The 24465-nt window shown below is 35.2% G+C and overlaps 4 protein-coding genes across 11 annotated transcripts in view; 1 reads left to right on the forward strand and 3 right to left on the reverse strand.

The window, feature by feature from the left end:
• Positions 1-1350: 1350 nt before the first annotated feature.
• TIC22-III (Tic22-like family protein) lies at positions 1351-5711 on the reverse strand. Of its 3 annotated transcripts, none has more exons than XM_011026485.1 (8): positions 5094-5711; positions 4927-5001; positions 3316-3372; positions 2250-2309; positions 2082-2162; positions 1964-1999; positions 1632-1724; positions 1351-1509 (listed from the first exon to the last, which is right to left on the reverse strand). In XM_011026485.1, exons 1-7 carry the CDS (start codon positions 5601-5603, stop codon positions 1644-1646), a joined length of 900 nt encoding a protein of 299 aa, XP_011024787.1. In that variant the 5' UTR covers positions 5604-5711; the 3' UTR covers positions 1351-1509; positions 1632-1643. The 3 variants fall into 3 exon arrangements, with proteins under 3 accessions (XP_011024787.1, XP_011024789.1, XP_011024786.1); XM_011026487.1 differs by having other exon boundaries at positions 1628-1724; XM_011026484.1 differs by having other exon boundaries at positions 1351-1724; positions 5094-5710.
• Positions 5712-6767: 1056 nt separating this feature from the next.
• LOC105125842 (uncharacterized) lies at positions 6768-13824 on the forward strand. 4 transcript variants are annotated; one of them, XM_011026491.1, is made up of 7 exons: positions 6768-7208; positions 7936-8136; positions 8347-8571; positions 10046-11477; positions 11796-11953; positions 12398-13116; positions 13596-13824. In XM_011026491.1, exons 1-5 carry the CDS (start codon positions 7160-7162, stop codon positions 11833-11835), a joined length of 1947 nt encoding a protein of 648 aa, XP_011024793.1. In that variant the 5' UTR covers positions 6768-7159; the 3' UTR covers positions 11836-11953; positions 12398-13116; positions 13596-13824. The 4 variants fall into 4 exon arrangements, with proteins under 4 accessions (XP_011024793.1, XP_011024792.1, XP_011024790.1 ...); XM_011026490.1 differs by having other exon boundaries at positions 6769-7208; positions 10046-10082; positions 10167-11953; XM_011026488.1 differs by having other exon boundaries at positions 6769-7208; positions 10046-11953.
• Positions 13825-16869: 3045 nt separating this feature from the next.
• Positions 16870-17791, reverse strand: LOC105125843 (cysteine proteinase inhibitor B-like). Its single transcript, XM_011026492.1, has one exon. It carries the CDS (start codon positions 17470-17472, stop codon positions 17059-17061), a length of 414 nt encoding a protein of 137 aa, XP_011024794.1. The 5' UTR covers positions 17473-17791; the 3' UTR covers positions 16870-17058.
• A 1310-nt stretch (positions 17792-19101) lies between these two features.
• The window catches only part of LOC105125844 (uncharacterized), an 18509-nt gene continuing 13145 nt past the window's right edge, over positions 19102-24465 (reverse strand). The window contains exons 18-28 of one of the 3 annotated variants that reach the window (XM_011026494.1): positions 24355-24465; positions 24114-24266; positions 23143-23269; positions 22187-22337; positions 21615-21735; positions 21449-21529; positions 21029-21130; positions 20769-20919; positions 20188-20340; positions 19203-19479; positions 19102-19156 (exon numbers count right to left, since the gene is read on the reverse strand). In XM_011026494.1, coding sequence (XP_011024796.1) covers positions 20249-20340; positions 20769-20919; positions 21029-21130; positions 21449-21529; positions 21615-21735; positions 22187-22337; positions 23143-23269; positions 24114-24266; positions 24355-24465 — 1089 coding nt within the window. In that variant the 3' untranslated portion in view covers positions 19102-19156; positions 19203-19479; positions 20188-20248. Of the gene's footprint in view, positions 19480-20187; positions 20341-20768; positions 20920-21028; positions 21131-21448; positions 21530-21614; positions 21736-22186; positions 22338-23142; positions 23270-24113; positions 24267-24354 lie in introns of all 3 variants that reach the window. The other 2 variants (XM_011026495.1, XM_011026493.1) reach the window with 2 other exon arrangements.

The following is a 24465-nucleotide window of genomic DNA, read 5'->3' on the forward strand; positions in this document are numbered from 1 at the left end:
CCCAAGCAATTGTGATTTCATGAAGAAACTTCGGGCACCGTAGGGCACAGGAAATCCGTCACATCATTTCCTCGAAAAGATTTGTGAGCCCTAAGAATGATAGATGACAGTATGGCTAGCTTGTCGGGAACACCAAGTTCCCATCTGAAAGCATGATTTTGGTGGCTTATGCCCCCTTTCAAACGATACATATCTTTCAAACCTAGCAATGCAAGTATCTGAGATGATCATTTCAGCAAGTAAGCAGATAGAATCAAGATTTACAGCATGAAGAGTCTCCTCCATTAATAACGCCCCAACACTCTTTGCCAACCTTCTGTTGTTATCCCTGGAATCCTTCTCATCGCTTTGAACTGGCACATAAAACTTCATATAAGTCTTACTTTATTGAACTGGAAATGTGCAAACCCGTCGTGCTCTTGTTTTTCATCCCCTGCGTGTCTTGTCTAGGGCTTACATGGCATAATTGTAGCTCGTAGATCCATCGCAGGCTAAGTTTCACTTCAAAATTGTTTTAAACATTAACTTGATCGAACCCAAATAACCTATTAAGATGTGACCGATCTGGTAGAACCTCGATGAGACAAAACACGGTTAGGTTTCAGGAACTTTTTTAAATTGAAACAACATATAAAATGATCAACTGTAGATTGACGTGGTGATCAACTGAGTCTGAAAAACATGAAGTATTCTTTGTTTTATCTACCATGATGAAGCTCCTTTATCTCAAAAGCACAACGGGATAAAAACTGAAACCGGTGGATAATACAAATTAAGATCAATCATAGCGATTGCTTTGGAAATCCATTGTAATCACATTACTTTTTTCTTGTTTCTCGAATTAAATTGACCAATCTTGATTCTAAACATTCAATTCAATGGCGTGATCGAGTTTCTTATGTGACAGCTACAAGAGAAGAAAATACTTGGCAAAAATTTGAGTTGAATTGGTAGGATGAAAGATAAGATTCAACCTCCAAGGAGAGACTCCCATGTCCGATGGCAAGTACCCTGGAAGCTGGATTTTGGAGGTTCATTTCCATATCAGGTGTGTAAAAAGAATCTCATAGAGGAGAGCGGGCCATGCCCCATAGTTACCCTATTTTGATAAGGATCAAGGTGTGCAATCCAACGCAAAACCTGCACAAAACCTGGCCCAAAGGGATGGCTTCGGATGGCATTTTCCATTTGACAAAAAGCCTCCCCACTGATCCTTGTGACAGAGGGCGTGCAATATTGTCGCAATGGTGTACTGAGATTAAGATCTAAAGTTTCAGCTGCCACCCCATCGAGTTACTAATTGATACAGATATGAGTTACTAACTCAAATGGGGCTCGTACTTGAATATGAAAAGAGGAAAGCTACCGCTAGTGCTTAGAATTTTCTTATCCACCCTTTTTTCATTTGCTAAGACTCATTACATTTGGAGTGCAAATGCCTCATTCAACCAAATTAGATTCAACACACAGCAGCAGAATACATCAGTCTGGTTGTAAAACATGGTTACACTGGACACAAAAGAAAGATGAAAGATGAAAAAAAACAAATTAATCAAACCGCATATTTTGAAGTCTGAATGCATGGCTGTATAACTGTAAGATAATTAACCGACAAGAGAACCATCACCTACATCTGCAGCCGCCTATTGCTTGGCAGGAGTAGTTGAAACATCAAAACCAGGAGGGATGAAGACAACATCATCCCAAGTTGTAGGAGAACCCTCCTGCAAAATTTTATTCCTCGTAATTTTAGCCTCAGAATTTAAAATCTTCCGTGTTATATTTCCAGAAGATAGGCAAAAAGAATTGCTGTGACAGAAATGTGGATGAAATCATCCCAAATAAATGAGAAAGACCGTTATTGAAGCTCCTTTGTTCCTTATATTCTATATGATCACCCCCAGCTTGAAAATGAAAGATTAGTATCATGCCTGTTTTATTAGAGCTAAGTCAACCAACATACCTTCATGCACTTAATTATCTCCTCAAAAACAGCAACCTACAAAACAAAGTTGATAATACGAGTAAAAGCAGCTAAGAACATGAACGATGCTAATAAAAGATGGCTAAAAAAGCAATACCTCAATATCCCCCTGCTTGAAGGCAGGATTTACTTTATGCTGCTCACGGGAAGCTCTTAGAAGTGATTTTTCTAAATCCTCCTAGAAAAACAACCAGGGCAAGAAAAATGAAACCACTACATAACCAGAATAGTAGCAAATAATAATAATGTCATCTTCTTTACTAACCTTTCTAAAAAATACTGGACGATAGCTTCTGTTTTGACTTTTCAACACCAAACTCCTTGACTGAAAAGAAAATATTTAAATGATTCAAACTTTTATAGTCCAGAAATCTCTGAAAGAAATATGAAAAAAAGCTTATGTCCAATGACCAAAGGTAAGTTCAATGAAAAGAACGAGAGAGAAAAAGTAATCTTCTAACAAGCCATGGTGGAGGAAGAGCAAAAGCCAACTCATGGCAACTCCAACGCTCGACCAAGCATTGACCAGATTCAAATCCACTAGGATAAAAAAAAAACTATATAGAAACAAACAGAACAAAAAAGAATAAATCGTGTCACAAAGAGTAAAGAGGGATATCAGGACAAGCAAATTACGATTTTTCAATTTTGCAAACCTCAGCAGACCCATTTCCCAGTCTGAAAGTGTGGAAAACCTCGGTGGCAAATGGACACCAAACTCCAGAGGTGAAAGCCATTATTTATGTGATCATGCAAATGCCAATAGAATGCTCACACAACACTCTACAGGTATTCATTATTGTTACTCCATGGACTCATCAATCTCAAAATCAAACCTACTAACTGTGGCAAGTTGACAAACAAATGTATATTTCACCGACTAATTTAGTTCAATATCTTCAGTCTCAACTGAGGAAAACTGCAAGAAATGGCTAGCAAATATGATCAGGTACTTGCTAGATTGTAATCAAGAAAGCTTTAAAGTAAAGATAGGAAATATACTGGTACTATTACCTTGCCATGAAAACATCAGATATTTACAGAACTAAGTTATCAGGCCCAGAGCAATCTACTTTACTTCGTCTAATTCTAACCATAAGAAACTAGTTGCATGTAGTACAAGGACGAAGTTAGTTACTGGGTTCTTACCCTATGAAGGATGCAATGCAGTAAATGCATGACATGAGTCGTTCATTCCCAAAATTGATTCAGTTTATATAATTATTCACTTGATCACAATCCCAAATTTTTTATGCAGCATCATAGTTATCCAAATAATCAATATATCAGAAGGAGAACACTTATGAGATGACGGGTTAGGTCCATGGAACCTGGAAAACTGGAACCCCAGAGAAGCAATCATCAGATAAACCAGCTCGCTCTCTTTCCTACAACAAAATAAGCACAATACAATCAATAAGTACATTTACAGAAACAGAGAGCCCTCATTTATAAGAAAAACTAAAAGAGAAGAGTAAGTTGCTAATTATATATTTCATGAATAGTGCACACAGAAAAGAAGTGTTCAAATGAAGGTCTGTTTGTTTTGCATATAACATTTTATAGAGAGAAAATTTTACAAAAAGATTTACGTTGATAATATTTACAGATATTTTTGCACACAATGACAAAAAGAATACAAGCTATGCTTCAAATTTGTTATGATGGTCAACTGGGTAATAATACTCATGGTGGTGATTGTATGTTGGTAATAAGATGATGGTGGTGGAAGCAGAGAAGGTGGGCTATAGTAAAGATATAAATAACAAAGTGATAATAGTGGTAGTGGACTGATAATGGTGATAAGATGGTGGTGGTAGCAATAGTGGTAAGATTGTGGTGGTTTGATGAGATAATGAAACGAAGTCTGCAATGGCAGTGGTGATGCTAGGAGAGATAGTGAGCTGATAGTTCTTTGTAAAATATTTCTCCATCTCATGAGGTAAAATATTTACCCAAAATAAACAACGTTTTGAAGCTGTCTATTGAAGTAGTATCAGTTAACTCATTCCTCAACAGACACTGAAAAATGCAAATATATAAATTCTGGCAAAATATTATATGAAAAACAAAAGCACTCTGCAAATAAAGATCATATGATAACATGCTTTTATCCTTGAAAACAAATATCAGCATAAATAATGTGGATTATTAAATACTTTTGTTTGGTATGCACCTGCATGAATATAAAACATATGCATTGAGATTTGACAAGGAAGTACATCATCTTAAAGTGAGCACCTGGGAAGGATGATTCCAATTTGAAATTGTGGAATACTACACTTACTCCAAGTGTTCTATGGATAAACAAATTCAAGTTCATCAGACTGGCTAATTCTGCTAATTATAGCGTGCTCCTATTAAAAAAATATTTTAATGAACAAAATTATTAATTCAAATAATTCAATTATACCAAGTGGTTAAACCTAAATGGATCTTCGACTTCGGCCTTCAAAATGTATACTTGAGTTTAGATCTACCTCATTTAGGGGCAGCCAATGCTTCGTTCACCTTTATCTTATTTCATTTTAATAAAATAAAATAAAATTTGATTGGTACCTAAATTTCAACTGTCCATTCCATGCCCACCACAACCTGGGTCATGTGACCTAAACAGTGATGCAAAGAGGTGCAATGTTTATGGTAGCTATGCTAAGATTTCTAAATAACAAAAATACTTAAGTAGGCTAGGTTTACAAGAAACAACACACATGATTAAGTAAACTAATTTCTAAACTTTTTTCTCCTAGAATGCATAAAAAAAAAAGCTGATTAACTCTAGTTGCTTACAGACATGCAATCATCCACAGGTTAGGATCAAGATGGTAGCAAAAGTGCTGAAATGCTGGAAATTAAAGTTTTACAGCACATACTAGAGCTTTCTTCTCATTAAGCAAAATCCAAGCAGAAGTAAAGTGGAAATTTTTTTACAGAACACTCACCATAAGTGCATTCTTGACCTGTGAAGGTTCCGGTATCAACCTAAAGGCCACCCCATCAATTTTTAACTGAAAAACCTGCAAAAGCTCACAGAATTAGAAGAAAAGAAGAAGAATAAACGACAAATTGAACAGAAGAGACCAAAAAACACAAAACAGAATAAACCCACCTTGTTTAACGCAACAGGAACAACTTTTGAGCCCCCTTTTCTCATTCCAGGGTCCATGCTCTTCATTTGCTCAAGCAGTGCCTCAGCATCCTCCTGTTTGAAACAAAACAACCCAAGAGACTTCCCCGTTGAAAGCCCAGAAACCAACACGAATTCTTCATTGGAATTACTCAAAGCATACACAGGCACGCCAGCCAATCTCTCTTCAATGGTTTCAGTTGACAAAGAAGTGCCTGGCTGACTAAGGGGCTCGTGAGGAATTCGAGCCCATAATGGGTTCTTTGAGGACAAGGGAGAGTTGGGGTTGAGGCGTGAGATAAGAGTGTCGAGTGATTGTTTTGCGTGGGTTTGGAAGTTGGGATTGAAGAGAGGGAATTGTTGAGAGAGGTTTTGGAGAAATGTAGAGCAGTGGTCTTGGAGAGCGGTAAAGGCATGGTGGAGGTCAATTTGCGGGGCTTGTTTGGATGCTGGGAAAATTTGTTGGTTGTTGGACTTGGGGAGAAAGTTCATGATTTTCTCTGGAGAGTTTGAGAGAGGAGAGGGGAAAACAGGGAGGGTTTATGAAGGCAGAAATTTCAGAGAGATAGGGGGTTCTGCTGCTGGGTTTTAGGTGTGGTTGTCGTTTTTCCTTTTAAATTGTTTTTTTATTAAAATATATTTTAAAAAAAACTTTTTGTATAACTTTTATATAAAAATATAAAAATAATTTTTTTATGAAACATCATATATTTTTACTTGAAAAACATTAATACCACACATACTTGTATTATTGAACTGTGGTTATGAACTAAATACAACCTCAAAAGTTGAATTTACTTTTTTAAAAATATAATATAATTTTTTTTCAAACTAGAATTATGAAAATAGATTGATTTTATTTTAAATAAAAAAATTATTTATTTTTAAATTAACCAATATAAATCCCATTAAATCTCATACAAGTTTTTTCTCTTATCCGGGTGTCCTTCAATCTTTTTTAAAAATTAGACTGGTTCTATTTAAGCTTTGTAAATACCCCTCTCAATAAATATATGTTTTAAAAGTTGAACTAGTGTTTTTATTTTTACAGAATATATAAGGATATAATAGTGTCTTAACCACTAAACTATCATTTCATTAATAATTTTATACAAGTTTAATTATCATTACTCAAAAATTTAATCCAAATAAAAATTTAAAATAAAATATTAGACTAGACCCCAAATTAATTAACCACAAACCAATATCATTTAGCTTAATAATTATGATTTTATATTCGATCGTTTTTTGGACAAGCGAAGCCTAAAATTCTTGAAAAACTTGATGTCAAATATTATGAAAAAGAATATACATATTCATTAAATTAGGGAGTCTCATGATCTTACATGCGATTAAAATCCAGTTATTATGATTTTTCTTGTTATTTTAATCTCTCTCTCTCTTGTCCATGGCGTAAAATTATAAATAGTTACAGGCTATTTTCTTTTCTCTTTAAGAACCTACAACTTTTCTTTACTATTTCTGTATTCTTCTTCTTTTTAACCAAAGCTTTGGATTTCTGGCTCAAGAAAACTGCCTTCATCGTATTGTTTCATCATATTATTGTTTTGTGGGGGTGTTCTAGTTTGTTTTTAAGGTGGTGGTGGAGCTGGTGGAGAGAATAAGAAAGAGAAATGAAAAAGAAGAGCGAAGCCATGATCGGTGTCGAGGAGATAACAAAGGTGGGTGTATATAGTGATTGGAACTATTTTTGGGACTTCCAAAGTGTGTGTCATGTCATGTTCTCATATGCTTTTTATATAGAGATGAAAGAATTCTTCTCTGGAGATAGGATCTTGGCCGGAAAGCCACCATACTATCGAACTGTCTCCGGAATTTGTTTGGGAAATAAGAAGTGCTGACTTTACAATTTCTCCTGTTCACTGAGCTGCTGTAGGTTTCGTTCATCAATCTAATGGCATCTCAGACTGATTCCCAAGATTTACTCGCTCCGTATCAGACAGAAATCCTGAGGAATGTAGCACAGCAGCAGATATATCTGAAATGTTTACTTCTCAAACAAGGAAGATGGACGTGACAGCTGAAAGATGATCATTATTTCAACAACCTTGCACACGAGCCCTCGTTACTGTTCAGGTTTTTTTTCTAGGCAGTGCGTGAATAGGCTATTCCAATATCTTGTTTATATGATGCCCTGTTGCCATGTTTGGCTGTTGTATAGCCCTGTGATGCTGCAGACATGATGCCTAGTCAATTTTTGGATCATTATTGATTGAATGCTCTCTGCTGTGCATTATTCTCTAAAAAAAAAAACTAACTTTGAATTTAATTGAGTTAAGCGAAGCAAACCAAGAATGATTTTTTTTTAATTATTATTAATAGATGTGTGTTCATTATAAAGTGATATTGAAATATAATATTTTTTTTATAAATATATATTTTTTATTAAAAAAATAAAAGGGACACATTTATTTCTTATTTATAAAAATCTCTGCGTTCGCCTTTGGTCAACTCTTTTGTCTTTCTTTGTAGACGACACACATTCAACCATTTTTTCTCCAACTTGGAAAATGGACAGCCAAGACTCCAGAAAGAATCATACACATACACCAGGTTCCATTCTTGATTTTACCCTCTTGCTTTCCTGTTTTATTTATTTCCATGGGTTTTCATTTTCCTTAGTATTAAATCTTGTGTCTTTGTTGGGTTTCTTCAGCTTTTTTGTGGAAAAGGATTTCTGGGTTGTGTTTTTTCTGTTCACATTCTGTGGAAATTCATTTTCTTTGTTTGTTTTGTGAAGTTGTCTTGGGGTGGTTGGTCCCTGTGGATGGTTGGTGATGTGGGTTTTTGTTGAAACTTGCAGGGCATGGGAGTCATGGAGTTCGTGTATGTCACAGATGTGGATGGCCCTTTCCGCAACCACATCCAAGCGCAAGACGCAAGCATGCACACAAGAAGATATGTGGAACTCTTGAAGGATACAAGGTTGTTGACTCTGAGGAGGCTTCCCTCTCGGCTCTTTCTGATGATGACAATTTTTCTGATGAAGAACCTGAAACCCCTAGTGAGAATTCTTGCTATAGAATTATGTTCTCCCCCTCCCCCATAAAACTTAGGAAGAGAATGGATTTACTGTTGTGGATGCTTGACTTCATTGTAGGGAGCCTTAGACTGCTCAAGGTTAAATTGAAATAAAGATTTGTACTTCGTCTCTGATAGGGAGAAGCATTGCATTTTTTTTCTTAACTAACACTGGTTAATTTGGCTGCGCAAGGTCCAATAGGTTTGGAGAGAAGTAGTAATGAGAAGGGTAGTGGCGGAATAGGGGACATATCAAATAGATCAGAAGACGAGGTCTTCAAGGATGCTGTTGCGGAATTTCCTGAAAGTGGATACAGTTCGGTGATGAGAGAGCATACTAGGGATGTTAAAGAACAGGAAATTGGCCTGGAGGTCAATAAAGCCACTGCTCAAATATCCAAGGATGGTTCGATTACTGGTAAGCTTTCAACGGGACCAGATAATATATTGTTTTGAGCTGTCTTGTCTGCATCTGAGTGTATAACATGATTGATTTGTACTTGGATAGCTGCAATATTTAATGCTTGTCTGGAGTAGTCGTTTAATTTATTGTGACTCTCTCATGTAAAAGATGCTTCGATCTATTCTTTTTTTTTTTAATAGGCTTCATTTCATAATCCATCACTGAGTGCATTCTCAAGTATGATCGAGTCATTTTAAGTGATGGGTAGGATTGGGTCAAATTAGCCACTAGGCATCCATGGAGCGTGGTGCTATATGGTGGTAAGTAGAATTATTTATTAGGACATAAGACAAAAACCTCAATTGAGATCTTGGATTGATAGGTGGGATACTTGAGAAAGTTTAGTTGTGGCAAACACCTTTTGGATTCAAGAAATTTAGATATGACCATTAGGCTCATTGGTGGGTCTTGTTTGACAAGCTTCGTTTCTAGCTTTTTGGCATAATCATTAGTCATTTGGAAGACTGGTTAACGAGAAGCGATAGGGGTTTCATAGTTGGATTGTATACATTCGGATTACATCTGGTTTGCTATGTGTAACTAATTTCTCCCTTCAACTTTTGTTGTCTTACTGTAACTTCGTTGTAAAGAGTTCTGATAGCACAGGATTTAAGTTTTGCCTAGGAAAACTAACAAGTTAAGGTGTGATTAAATTAAATAATGGAAGGGAATCAAATGGAGATATTTCTTTCTGAAAATTGTGTTTTTTCATGGAATATGTATACCTTCACGTGTAATTTAGGCATGTAAGAATTCTCTGGGGTGATTTTAATCTTTTATCTTCACGTGTAACATGGTGCTGTGAGACATGCTTGTTTTAGCTTCATTTCACAGGGGGGGGTAAATCATTTGTGCATGCATGTAGGACACAGGACAATATCTGTGGATTCCATTTTTTTTTTTTTTTTTAATTGAGTTAAAATAACTTCTGATGTGGGCTCGTTTTGGAAACTTTCTCTTGTACTTCACCATTGATATTTCTTACTAATTTCAATTTTTTGAACTTCACTTCTGACCAAAGATTTTCAAGAAGATTCTGGGAAAACTCAAATCATCTTGTATTTCCTTGAATGTGAATAATTTTCCATTTACAGTGTGTTTTGAATATGATGCTTCAGTCATTAACTGTCTATAATGACATTTGTTTAAACCTAGGGGTTTAGACGGTTGTGAAACTCAATTATGATTTCTCGCTTTTACCCTTTCTTTTCTGAGGAAGGAAAATAATGAGATTCTGAGTGTATGTGCACGAGTAATTCCATGTGTGGATTAGTTGATATCCTGCAGTCACTTAGCAATGGACTCACAATGCCCCCCTGCCAAAAACAAAGGGGGCAGACAGATTATTTATGGATATAGGATTGTTAAAATTTATATCAGTGAACATGTTGTCTATGTATGAAGATTGTCACTTTATGAAATAATGCAGTTACCGGCCCACCTCCTAGCAATTCAGCTGACCCCATCCAAATGCAAAGTACTGAAGCTCCAGTATGTAATCTGCCTGGAAAAGCAAAAGAGTCCCTAGATCATGATTCAAATTCTACCACTGGCTTCATGACTAGATATTTAATAGATTGCAGAGATGAAGAATCTGGCTTTGAGTATAGCCATGATAATGAAGGTTCTGCATGTGACCCAATCCCCATCAAACTTGAAACTCAAACAGATGCATCACAAGAGAATAAGAAGATTGGTGCTGGCAAGGATTTGTCAGAGACTGATGCAAAAGGATACGAAGGAACTAAATTTGATTCAGGGGAAGCATCTGAGATGGTATCCAAGTTGCAGAAGATGGGGGATGTAACTTCAGAGCCAGTGCCTGCTGCAGAATCCCTTAAATTGAAGGAAGGCCATGCAGATGTTTTAGCCTCTGGAATGTCTTTAAAAGATCTCTCCTCTGAAGTTAAATCAGATGAACCTGTTGATTCTTCTTTTGATGCTGCACAGACCAAGGGGGGTGATGATCAAGACATGGACTTCACTGATTATGTTAATTCAACAGAGGTCTATGATAATAAGGGAGAAGGGGATGAAAATGTGCATGTGCTTATAGTTCCCCATGACTTTCCTGTAGTAGCCGATGCTGAGAACATGGTTAAAGGTTTTAAAGACCATGAAGGAGGGAAATTACCCCGACTTATAAATGTGGATTCATCTGAAGTATTTAACAATGTTAAGGATTCTGACACTAAGGACAATCCTTCTGGTTTTAATTCAAGGCCATTGACCAAGGACACCAAAGTCTTTACATCAGATTTGCGTGTTTTGGATGATAATGTTGAACCCAGAGGTGTGGCCAGCCAGCTTATTGTTGAAGAATTGCCTGATGAAGCAGAAGATGATGTGCCCCTTAAATCAGAAGTTGGTGTAACAGATGTTGTGGTACATGACCTGGAGAAGAGCATTTCTGTTCAATCTCCTGAAGAAAGACCTCGTGATCATTGTGAAACTTCATCTCTGACAAGTTATCTAGAGCACACTGCAAACGCCATATCTGTTGCTAACACCCTGGTAGTGCCAATAGATGCTGAAGTCAGGCAGACAAACTTAGATGCTACTGGTAATCATGATAAAGATAGAATTGAAAGTTCTGAAATAGCTGTAAATGACATGAACAAAAGAAATGCAGTGGAGAATTGTGCAGAGAACAGAATACCAACTTCTGGACATGCTAGTATTCCCGCTGAACAAGTTGATCAAAGGGACAGCGTACTTGGAGATGTCAATGCTGATGCTCATGAAGAGGGTAAAATAGAAAGATGCAATGTGTCTAAAATTGAAACTGAGGGTGATTCTGTACCTGGATTGGGGGAGGAAAATCTCCTGAGGGAGCCAAAAGCAACACCTGAATCTGCTGCCAATGTTGAATACCATTATGCCTCAGAGAATGAAATTAATGTATGTGGGGGTAAGCTGTCAGAACATCAACACATAGATTTAGGTAGAGAGTTGGAGCTTCAAGATAGCAAAAAGGAACCTGAAAGCAATAGCATGGCCAATCTACAAGAGCTTGATGGCAAAGTTAGTACAGTTACTGAATCAGATGGCCGTGGAGATGTTGAGGTATTATGGGAGTCTTCTGAAGACAAAATGGTGAGAGAGCCTCTAGTTTCTCCTCCAGAGCTTACATCTTCCCTTCAAAACCATTCCCCTATTGCAGATAGTCATGCCAGAGATTTCCTTGCAGTTGCATCTAGGAACACATCTGACTTTTAACCTGTTGAAGGTGATAATAACTTAGTTACACAACGGGTTGTTGCGTCTGCTACTGACTTTTCAGTTGATTCAAGTAGCCAAACTGATAGTTTGGAAGCTCATTGGGGTTCCATTTCTGGTACGTTTGCAATTCATTTTTGCTTTAGTTAACTCAATAACAGTTACCTTGGATTTGGATCTACCATCTCTATCTTTCTACCTTCTGTAGGTGTGACATGTAGGGAGTAATTGGGACCCAGAGCCCCCTAATATCTTGCATATGCATAATATATAGTGTTGTATAGAATCACCATAGATTAGTTAATCTTGTTAGGTGTTTTAAATGATAGTTCCCAAACAAACACTTGTTACAATTGCTACCTTGTTTCATTTTATTGGTTAAAATTGATTAGGATGAGCTCCTTGATCATTGATAACATGTGTTGTAAGCATGTTTGCAAACCATTCTTTCCCTGATGCTACTAGTTATATGCACATGTATTTTATTTTTATACATTAACAGAACAAGTTGTCTTGTTTTCATTAATTCAATCTATTATGTGATTTTTAATCCTTGGAATAGTGCTTTCCACCCAATCGGACATACTGACTATTCTTGATGCTGAGACTTTGCCATCAAATGGTTCCCAAGCATCATCGGAAGCAGAGAAAGCCACCTTGAAGATGCTGAGAGCTGCTTCTGAGACACAGCATGCTGATAAATCAGATGTTTTTGAGGCCCCTTCTTTCATGACATTGGTTGAACCTACAGATGGGATTAACCAGAAAGCCGATGCATCTGAAGCCTGGACAACACAGAACCCTCAACAGCCAAAAGCTGCTTCTGTACAAGCTGGTTGGTTTCCATCCATTACTAATGTTGTTAACGATTCTTCGGGGAGAAAGAGGAATGAAAAGATTATGGCCAAGGTCACGAACTGGAGCACAGGGAAACAACACCCTCCCTTGAAGAGCCCACAACATGCTCCTTCGAAAATCCTTTTGGGCAAGGCAAACATGGAAACCAAATCCAGGTCTCCAGATGCTAAGGAAATCCCAGTTGACAAAGTTGACCCTGCAGCTAACAGTAATGGCACTTCACCTAAAACAATGAGCCCGATTCTGGTTCCTCAAGAACCTGTGGGTGAGCCTGTCAAGGATGAAGAGAAAACATGGAGGCTTCCAGCATGGCATCCTGCAGATATTAAGAGAGAGAAGAAAAAAGTCAAGGGAAAACCACACTGGGCACAATTTGTTTGCTGCTCATCTGTAAACGAGGACAGTTAGAGCCTTCGGCTTTAGATGTAATGTTTTGAATAAATGAGTAGGAAAATACAATAAAGTCTTTGGTGGCTTAAAGTGTGGGTATAAATGAATGAAGGATAGTATAATAATTCAACAAAACTTGATAAATATAAATAGAAAGTAAAAAAATAAAAATAAAATAAGTAATCTGAAATTTGAGAGAGAATCAGTAGGAGAGAGAAGGGAGAAAAAAGAAGAAGAGAAAAGAGAGAAATTAGAAGAAGAATAGAAAGGAGTTAAATGAAATAAGTTTAAAGGTAAGATTATATATAAATATGTGTTGATTAAGTTTTAATTTTGATTTTAATAAATGTTAGGGTTTTGATGAAGCTGATTTTGTTATTAATGTTGCGTTGAACTCTGATTGACTTAGGATAAATTTGTATGTAAGTTTAAGTTTGTATAGATATGGAACCTTGGAGGGTAATCTTGTTTATGCGCCGATCATGGATCTGAGATTCGAGTTGTAACATTAAAATATAGCAATGTTGATGCATGTGGGATGGTTCCACACTGAACTAGCTATAGTAAAGATTTGTGCTTGTTGAACTCTGACCACCATCACAATATTATCCTACATGGTGCTCGGTGTAAATTTGACCTTTGGTGGACTTAAAAGCACATATGTATTTGCTCATCAGATTAGTATTAGCATCGAAGAGTGTTCTAGTGCCGGTAGCATTGTTTTACCAGCAGTTCTCTCTTTTTGCCTTTTCCCTTGTTCCTTTTCCTTCCAGTAAAGCGATATGGCCCTTGTGGAGTCAAGCCTGTGTTAACAATTATTGTTGGAAATGGTAGCGTCTTAGGTGCAGGAAAGCTGTAGAGGAGGTGTTTTCCAGATGATTTGTGATTTTATTTGAAGTCTTCAATTTCATCATCATCATCATCATCATGGGATGAAACAGAACGAGACTCAGCAGTGTTTTCCTTGGTGCGTACTTGACTATAATTATAATTCAATAGGCAGTTAATTTCCCTAATGTTCTTTTTAATTCCTCAAGGCTTGTGTTTCTTTGTTCTGATAATCTTGTGATGAGCTCCAACAGGCAATATGGAGCTACAAGCTTGACTGGAGGAGACCCAAAATGCAGCAGCCTGCACAAGTCATGGCAGTGGATGGTGACCCTGGAAAGCGGCTGCATCCTATTTGAATGATTGAGAAACTTTTGCTTAAAATAAACAAAATTACTCAACCTTCACTTATAAACTAAATTTTACTTAATAATTAACAAATTAATTTCTTTAAATTTTTATAAAAAAAATCCAAGTCGAATGGGATACTCCAATAGGCATTCGAGTTAAAAGACATCCAACTCAGTTCAACCAAATGCAGCTAAAAAAATCCAAGGTGAATAGAATACTTGATAGGTATTCGGAGTGCGACATTCAATTCAATTCAATCAAATATGAGCACTGATTACAATTAAAATTTTTTTAACTATATCTCTATTTTAGAGATAAAAATATATTTAATTAAAAAATATAAAATAAATCAATTTTTAAAATAATTTTGAAGTTAATATATGTAGTTTTTTTTTTTTTTTTAAAAAAGGACAAGAGCATATTCTTCTATTGTATCTCTATTCCATAGTATAAAGTTTATTCTAGAGTGTGTTTTTTTTAAAAAGACACATTTTTTTATAGTGAAAATCTCTATTTTTTATTTTTATTTTGTAGTTTGAAAGTACAATAAAAAATATTTTTATTTAAAAATATATTAAAATAATTAATATAAAAATATCATTTATATATATTATATAGAGTGCAATACCCAATCAAATTCAATCAAATACGAGCAAATGATAATGAGCAATAATAATTTTAAACTAGAAAAAAATTTAAAATATTTAAAATACATTATTGGATTATAATAAAAAACCAAGTCTAAAACTTGATGCAAATAGATTAAAACAAAGTCGGTTGATTGAATTTCACCAAATTGAATCAAATACTAGCTATGATTACAGTTAAAAAAATATATATCTAACTATATCTCTATTTTGGAGATAGAACAATATTTAATTAAAGAAAAACATATTAAAAAATATTTTTAAAATAATTTCAAAGTTAATATATATCATTTTTTGTAAACAAAAGACAAACATATTCTTCTATTGTAACTATTTTTATTTCTTTTCATGTAGTATGGAGATTATTATTATTATTTTAAGAAAAAAAAGAAAAAGTACATATTCTTTTATAGTAAGAATCTCTATTTTTTTTAACTTGTAGTTTGAGAGAATGATAAAAGTTGTTTTTTAAAATATTTTTTATTTAAAAATATATTAAAATAATATATATATATATATATATATTATTTAGATAATTATACACTTGATAGGTATATATTTGATTAAAAAGTACGGCATTCAACTCGATTCAATTAAATACAAGCAATGTTTATAATTAAAAAAATAAAATCTAACTATATCTCTATTTTAGAGATAAAAATGTATTTAATTGAAAAAAAAAAATATTATATTTTTGAAGTTAATATACATCCTTGTTTTCCCCCCCTTATGAATTATAGTAAATCATGCATTCTATCCATTCAATTTACCTAACTGATCCCCTTTTTTCTTAAAAAGAAAAAGAAGAAGAATATCATTTGAATTATAGGCCATGGGCCTTTTTCATATGAAAAAAGATATAATACTTTCCCTATTTATTTGTGTTTTAGAGTATTTGTTAATTTTAGAGTGTTTTTCTTTTAAAGACAAGAACATATTCTTTTATAGTAAGAATTTCTATTTTTTAAAGATAAGATCATATTCTTTTATAGTAAGAAACTCTATTTTTTATTTTTAATATGTAGTTTAAGAGATTGATAAAAGTTATTTTTTAAAATGTTTCTTTCTTAAAAGTACATTAAAATAATTAATACATAGACATTATTTATATACTTAATAAGTATTCAATTAAAGAGTATAACAGCCAACCCGATTCAATCAAATACAAGCAAAGATTACAGCAAAAAAAAAAATATATCGAACCATATCTTTATCTCTCTATTTTAAAAATAAAAATGTATTTAATTGAAGAAAAAATATATAAACATATATTTTTAAAATAATTTTTAAGTTAATATGTTTTTCTTTTAAAGGCAAGAACATATTTTTCTATAATAAGAATCTCTATTTATTTATTTATTTTATAATTTACTATTGTAGTAGAAATTATTTTTATTAATATAAAAATATCATTTATATATCAGGCATTTGATTGATTAGGACAAGATCCAACACAATTCAATCAAATACGAGCAATGATTATAGTTTAAAAAAATAAATCTAACTATACCCTATTTAAGAGATAGAAACGTATTTAATTGAAAAAAAATATAAAATAATTTATTTTTATAAAGTTAATACACCCTCTCTTTTTTCCCTTGTTATTTGGTATTAGTGTTTATTTTAGATTGTTTTTTTTAATAAAAAAGACAAACATATTCTTCAATAATTTTTAAAATTAATATATAAATGATATAAAAATACTTAAAAAAACAATAATTTAAAGCTAGAAAGAATTACAATACCAAAAACAAGCCTAAAGCTTGATGAAAAACCGGGTTACAGATTAGAGATGTCAACTAACCCGTTCCCTCCAGATTTGTTTTAACAAATAGGTTAAAACAAAGGCGATCGTGAATTTCACCGGGCCGGGTCAGACCAATCCGAGATGCATGCTGCTAAGGTGCTTGGTTAACTATTTAAGGAAGAACAGATGGATGGATAAATTAAGAAGAGAGGCTATAAATAATTATTTCATTTATTCATATAAATTTCTTGAGCACCCACAGTTAACATATATGAACATGGTTATTACATAGACTCGTAAAACAAAGACAACAGAGATTACTTAATCTCTTCAACTCATGTTGTTACAGCTGATTATCACAATTGAAGACCTCAAGATCTTGATTATCTTCGTTTCAGTTTCTCATTTTCTTACCCTCAGTCCAATGGAAGGCTCAAAGGAAAGCAACTCCTTGGATCGAAGCCAAGGTTTGACCACAAGCACCGAATCAAACACAAGCTTCTCTTCACTCTGTGTGGTTACCTCAATCTTTAAATAATACTTGAGCCCAGAAACCACCTGCGTCTGTGCCTCCACCACTTCAGAGAACATCAGCTCTCCAACTTCGCCACCTTTCCCGTACGTGCTCCTGTGGTTGTTGAACTCCTTCACGGAGAACCTTCCCAGCTCCTGAATCTCCTTGTTATTCTTCACATCATTCACCTTGGCTCTCCCGCCTACCATCCTTCCGCCGTTTCCACTCACTTCTGACACAAGAAGCGTATAGAGAACGAGAAAAACAAACAGGGGTGCTGAGGACTTCACAAGTCTTGCCATAGCTAGCGGGTGTGTTAATTTGATGAGAATGGTGAGAAGACCAGATGAGCCATATATATATAGAGAGAGAGAGAGGAGGGGAGGAGGCGCGTGTGCCTTGTAGCAATGAGTTTGTGGGGACGACGGAGATCAGAGGCTGACACGCAAATTAAGGAGGTGTACGTGTAGTGGGTGTGCATGCACCAACGGCGTGCCGCGTAATTGAAAAATGCATGAGCTAGGTTAGGTGGCTAGACGGAGTAGGGAAAACGACAGAAGGTGCGTGTTTTTGATGAGATGTTCTGTTTTTCTCAGAAATGTAGCCGTATCAGCTTTTGTACCCTTGGAATTTTCGTGGCTTCGAAAGAGCGGGTGGGTTGTTCTTGGCATGGTTGTCACCTGGTTAGATGAGTCAACTAGTGAATTGAGTTTTATTTAAGAAAAATACACCGCTAACCTGGTTACAATTTATGTTTATATAATTTTAGTCTGAATTAGGTTTTTTTTTTTTAAATGTCATTTCTATTTATTTTTAAATAATTATAGTTTCAAAATTGACCCGTAAAACTCAACTCAAGATGAGTTCTTAAACCGAGTCGACCGCCTTTGGTTTTGGATGGGGGGAGGAGGAACTAGGGAGAGTGTGGGGGCGCTAATTCTTATCGTCTAGGGCTTTGCTGCGTTGTTGTGGATTGTGTGACTTGTTTCCAGCTGGCATATGTTCTTCAGAGGGTAACGTTTTCCTTTGCTGTCAAAGGAAAATAAAACAAAAAAGCAGAGCGTGAAATCATACATGTCCATTTTGACGACAGGAATAACCCAAAAATAAAACAAGAATCGTGTGACCTAGCTCGCTAAATTTTCAGTTAGCAGAGATGGCTATAACCAACAGCCTTTGGTGGTATTTGGTATTCCCTAAAAAAAAAAAATAGTCTTATTTAGTTTTAAATTATTATTTTTTATATTTTTTTATTATTTTGATATGTTAATATTAAAAATAAAATTTTAAAAAAATATTATTTTAATAAATTTTAAATACAAAATAATTTAAAAAGTAACATTTATATCACACTGTAAAATAAGCCCTTAGTTCATGTATGCCACCTAGGCCAATATTATATTCCTCTATTTATATATGCCACCTAGGCCAATAAATAAATTAAAACATCATTTAAAAATAATTAAAAAACAACCTTAAAAATTAACTCGTCAACTAACTTGTAAGTTGAAATTAACTAATCTAAGATCCAAGTCACTGAGTTTTGTCTAGGTTAGATCCAAGTCACTGAGTTTTGTCTAGGTTACCGGATCGGCCGAGTCAAATTTTATTTTTTTTTTAAATTAAAACAACATTATTTTAACAAAAAACAAAAATCAACGGATTTGAAACCGGTTCTTGACCGGGTCGCCGGGTCACACGGGGTTTTTTCTTCCTCTATTTTTTTCAACCCGACTCAGTTCTAGTTCCAGGTTGGCCGAGTCCTGAGCCAGCTCGCAAGCCAAACCGGATTTCAAAACTATACCCGTTAGATCACTAGAACTTGACTAGGTCCCTGATTTGGCCCAAACCACGGTAAGTTAACTAGTCAACCGAGCAAGCAAGGCTTGAGTTTAACAACAATTTTTGCATGAAATCATACAGTATATAAAACACAAAATTGGTTAATTTACAATAGAAACAATTGGCACTGGTGTAGACTGTAAACTATAATCAATTCAATTCAAGCGGTGTAGACTGTAAATTGGTTAAACTATAATCAATTCAAGCGGCTAATGACACCATGATCAGCATCTATACAAACATCTGTAAAAATTTTGGTATCCCAGTGACTGAAATTGCTAGCAATCAAAATAACCCTATGAACTTGCGCAACTCCACAACTACTTTTGTTGGGCATCTAATTTGACATACCTGAACCACTCGATGGGACATTCTAGACCGTTCTGAAAGTCCAGGAGAGGCTTTATGGGACAGCTCCATCAATTGTTGATCGGACCTTTAAATCAGGTAGAGAGCTGCCCACGATCCTGCAGATGATTTTACTTCTTGTTAACATGTAGAAACAAGAAATGCTGCATACTATCCTTTTAGTATACCATGGAACTGTGAAGATGGAAATTCTATGGCAATTTTCAGCAGCATGCTCAAACTTGAGGTGTTCAACACAGGAAGAGAGATAATTGGAAAAAAAATAAATCATTATAAAGGAATGCGGGGTGGTACAAACCCTCCTCCCAGTCCTGATACGCCTTCCCCTTTCTCCCAAGCTCAGACACTAATGAACCCGAATCCTGTGACAGACATGGATTGGAACCCTTACACCTTACATTCAACTTCGCTTGTCACTAATTCTAATATATGACCTTATATGATTAACAGAAGTAAAACCCTTAAAAGGTTTAACATAGTCTTTTATTCAAGGCAGCTGGTGATAAATTACAAAGTGGGTTGACATAAAACCACATTCTCCACACAAGGAATATCATATTTCAGGACTCGGAAAAGAAAAGCAGAGAAATAACATCGGTTCTTCTCTCGCATTTCAACCAATGACATATGATATATATGCATCTGCCTTGGCATGTTTTAAGGAAATTTCCAGACCTTTGAGTCAAAATTATCAATTTCATTGCATGGGCCCAAGCCATATATGGACGCAACTTGCTATATCTGTTTGCAACAGGCCTTGTTGTATAAATAATTAATATAAGATTTAATGCCAATAAGAACGATACCTTCTAACACTAACCAAAAAAGGTTTCACTGCAATCAATGATATTAAATCATCCAGGAAAATCAGGTTGTTGGTCGTGTCATTGTAGACAAACCACGTCCCACAGGCATGCCTCCCTGAAAACCATCATCTGTTTCATCCACTTCTAATGGAGCTGCAAAGTATGAGTTAATCAAATGGGGAGAATAATTTAAGAAAAGCTCTTAAATAAATGAAACAAAAAGAGAGGACAAAAAAGAGAGAACAAAAAACAAAAGAACGAAAAAGAGACAGATGCAAGCAGTTCAAAGAGAATATGCCACTAAAAATCCAAACATGAAATGGCAAAACAAGATAAGATGTTCCTTGTGCCTGATGTCCAAGAAAAATGACATGACAACTCATATATGAATTAATGTGCTATTTTAAGTAACCTTGTTAATTGGCTTCTAAATCAATACAGATTTCAATTATTTCAATTCAGCTCATATAATCAATAATCATTGCATTCTGTTTATTCTGGTTTATATTAAATCAAATACACTGTAAATAGGAGGAAACATTGGACAGGGAAATTGAATAATTTCAACTATGGTTGTTTACCATTAATCTCCTCTCCAGCTTGTGTCCCAGCAACCCCAATGCATGAGTACAGAGAATCCTCATCTACTTTCAATTGTTCATATGCAAGGTATACGTCCTCAATTGTGGCAGCTTCATATAGTGCAGTGAGATCTTTAATACATGAGATGTCCTGGACCCCAGAACCATAAAGAACAGGTCACATGAAGTCATAATTTGTTTCTAGTTGGAAGATGAGAGCTAAAGGATGAAAGCTAAGCTTCAAACATATTGTTTTTCACCTTTCTCGGAACAGAAGAGGCTTGCAAATGAGCAAGCAATCCAAGCCAATAGGCATTGGACTTAATCTCAGCTTCATGTCTCATTAGCAGCGTCCGTCTTGCCTGTAATTGCAAAGTGTTAAAATGGAAACATGCTACATGTGCATCAAGACATAAGATACATGTGGATATAAAAGACAACTCTACTTCATTATGCAATTAGATATCCCCTATCAAGGAAAAGTAAAAAACAAATCCCAGCAGGGAAGTTAATTTAAGCAAAAGCTGTTATGAAGGGGGATAACAAGAACGAACTTCTAGAAAAGTTTTTCATCATTTCCATTAAACATGTTCGTTTCAATGAATCCTATGTTCTGAGTATAAATGCTGTCAATCACAGAAAAACACAAACAGCATTCTAGTAGTTGAATAATATCTAACCCTGTCCAACTCTCTCTGGGCAACCTTGTTGATATGCAACCCTCTAAGAACACTTTTGCATGCATCAACCGCTTTATGTACCTGCATGTTAATAGAACCCAAAGCTAGTGAATACGTCAGAACTAACAGAAAATATTAGATGGAATATAGGGAAATGAACCCCCACCTTGCCTGGAGTTGATGTTACTGAAACAACATACCATCCAAGCTTAAGCCTATCAAATAGGCTTAACTCAAACGATACATCATATGTCAACCCAAGAGAATCCCTAACTGTGGTAAAAAGCCTGCACAAAACAAAGAATAGCTGCATGAAAATACAACAATTCATAGCTATGGTAGCTACAAATATTTTAGATTCGAGTAAGGCTGCATAATTTTCAAAACTAAAAGATTACTGCCTCATCTGCTAGTCAAGAAGTGTTAGCAGAGTAAAATGGACAGATCATCCATGGTACAATATTGAATTTTATTAACTTCCCAAAGTATTTTCACAGCATTAGATGGGAACACACATTTTTATTTGGTTGTTTGTTCTTAAGGTAGCAATCCCATGGAGAGGCAGTTTTGCAGAGTATGATACAACTAGACTAAATTCCCTCAGGAACATTCCAGACAAACACTAGAAAGAAACAAACAATAACACTGGCTAATGCATGCATGATTGCAAATTGCTAGACTATGAAGTTATATCATATAGATGAAATGATTTCTAAGCAAGCCTGTCAGGAAAATCACCGAGAATTTATGATCTCAGCCAGTAGCCCCATTGTTATGCCAAAGAAGAGTGGATGACAGCGAAGTTTTCCTTGTATATCCTTCTGAACATCCATCCCGTCTATCTGTTGTGTTTCAGATATTGGTTGTGCATCTGCAAAGCATTGGCCAGCTGAGATTATGAGTCACACTTCAGTTTTTTTGGAGAAAGTAAAGTTGTTTTCCACTTTCTATGCAGAGAAACAGTTCGGAAGTGAGCCAGACAATGTTCACAAAGGTAAACCTGAATAAATTTACATTTTCTATAACATGTCAACCAGCATCTTTTATAAGCAGACAAGACTCGACAGTATTCAATCCAAAAGAAAAGCAACATGAAAATTCAATAGACACATTGGAAACCAAACCAAGTGGTTATCCATATAATCCATGCCTTCTGAAAAGGGACCCATTTCTTGCAATACTTTGAATGCTATATTAAAAATGCAGTGAATTAACCAAGACACATATCCTATTTACAAGATTATCTGTGACAATTAATTTTGCACACAGATATTAGAAGAGCAATGAAAAATAAAAAAAGCCAGCGAATATAAGCTTAACATGGAACATGATAGAAGGGCTAAACAAAAAGGAATTTTTGCAGATATATTTTTTAGATTAGAGAAGATTGTATTAACAGCAAAAAGAACTACAAAAGCTTGCTGAAGAATAAGTCGTCCTCCCAAATAATAAAGCAAAATGGATATCATTAATAAGCAGCCAAGTTCCGCTGAAAATCAGCTAAAGAAACTCCCTCAGAGCACCTGAAGAAAGGAATACTATCCTATCCCCATCTTTCCAGCCACACAGCTTATCCAACCATTTGCAACTAAGTTCTTCCCTTTTTTATTTCTCACTTCATTCCATTAAGAAGTCTTACAAGAATCAAAATACACATCAAATTTATTAATTTTACTTATAGAATGAAAACTGACCAGCTGCAACCGAAAAGCCACTCACTGACTTGAAGAGATCTGTTCCATCAACAGTGAAACCCCAACGATTTGGTGCAGGACCAGCAATATATGCACATGCTCTCTCATCAGTATCCTTCAAAAACACCTGCATGAGAGCACAGATACTCTAAGCACTCTTGTCATATAAATGCACAATGACCCAGGTTACTTCCATAAACTTCAAAAAGAAAAAATCAAACTAGGAATCTGGTACGCATTAGGGCTTCATCTAATAAGCCAAACCAATTAGTACTTGCTTGCAGGGTTGGCTCAGTCACATAGATGAAATGCCCAAACTTGCTTAAGCTCAATTTGAGCTCCAACAAGCCAGCTCAAGGTCAAGCTCAGCAGCATGTTTTAATGACCAGCCTCCACAAGCACAAATTTAGAACTTAGATGTGGGCAGCTCAACCGAACTTATTTAATTCACTTGTTGTTAATCTTCAATCAGAACTTATTTAATTCACTTCTTGTTAATCTTCATGACTGAATCTAAAATAGCAACCCAAAACATGGATACAAATTACAAATAAAAAATGAAAAGTTGAAGACTATAACCACTAGAAAATTAAATTACTAGATAATCTTCACCAACATAAAAAGACTCAGTTTCAATCCAACACTAAATCTCACCCTCAAAAGGATTCAGGACAACAATCACTCCAAAAACAAAATAAATTAAAGTTTTTTTTTTTTTTAAATCAGATAGAGCTGTCTAATGAGTAACAATGCTTGCACGGAATGACATCCATGAGACTTGAAGTAAAGCACATGCTTGTTCAATTCAGCCTTATTTCTAAAACAAGACGTGTTTACAAACCAGCCGAGCAGTGTCGTTAGCAAGCTCAGCTCATTGCAAGCATGCTAACAATATTCTGCATGATGATTCCTGGCATTTTAATTCTCAAATGTGAGAATTTTCAAGTAATAAAAATTGTTTTGATCCTCACTTGTTGAAACTGCAAATCAGAAGGGGATGGTCGAAACATGACAGGATTAATTTCTTGTTCCTGTTCAGAATCTCTTGTTGCTCTAACTGTGCCCAGGTAATCAATAATGCAAGACTGAACCTCCTCCTCTGAGAAATCTCCAACAATACTTACCTGAAGAATGAAGACATGCACCTTTTAGATGATTAAATATCTGTTTCCAGATGTGATATGCAGGATTAACAAGCAGATAATCACACACCTCCATGTTTCCACCAACAAACTGATTCATCACTGCATCTTTTACGGATTTCAGTGTTAAATTTTGTAATGATAGGGGGGTTGGCTCAATGAACCGCTCATCCCCATTCAA

The sequence above is a fragment of the Populus euphratica genome, unplaced genomic scaffold, assembly GCF_000495115.2.
Source record: "Populus euphratica unplaced genomic scaffold, PopEup_1.0 scaffold58.1, whole genome shotgun sequence".
Lineage (NCBI taxonomy): Eukaryota > Viridiplantae > Streptophyta > Magnoliopsida > Malpighiales > Salicaceae > Populus > Populus euphratica.

Excerpts from the sequence above, each read along its gene's own strand:
- TIC22-III (XM_011026485.1), bottom strand. The coding sequence starts at position 5,603 with ATGAACTTTCTCCCCAAGTCCAACAACCAACAAATTTTCCCAGCATCC. Across the intron at positions 3,373-4,926 it reads AGGTCAAGAATGCACTTATG|GAAAGAGAGCGAGCTGGTTT; the intron begins GTGAGTGTTCTG and ends ATTTTGTTGTAG. Across the intron at positions 1,725-1,963 it reads AGATAATTAAGTGCATGAAG|GAGGGTTCTCCTACAACTTG; the intron begins GTATGTTGGTTG and ends AAAATTTTGCAG.
- LOC105125842 (XM_011026488.1), top strand. The coding sequence starts at position 7,160 with ATGATCATTATTTCAACAACCTTGCACACGAGCCCTCGTTACTGTTCA. Across the intron at positions 8,137-8,346 it reads TGAAGAACCTGAAACCCCTA|GTCCAATAGGTTTGGAGAGA; the intron begins GTGAGAATTCTT and ends TGGCTGCGCAAG. Across the intron at positions 8,572-10,045 it reads CAAGGATGGTTCGATTACTG|TTACCGGCCCACCTCCTAGC; the intron begins GTAAGCTTTCAA and ends GAAATAATGCAG.
- LOC105125843 (XM_011026492.1), bottom strand. The coding sequence starts at position 17,472 with ATGGCAAGACTTGTGAAGTCCTCAGCACCCCTGTTTGTTTTTCTCGTT.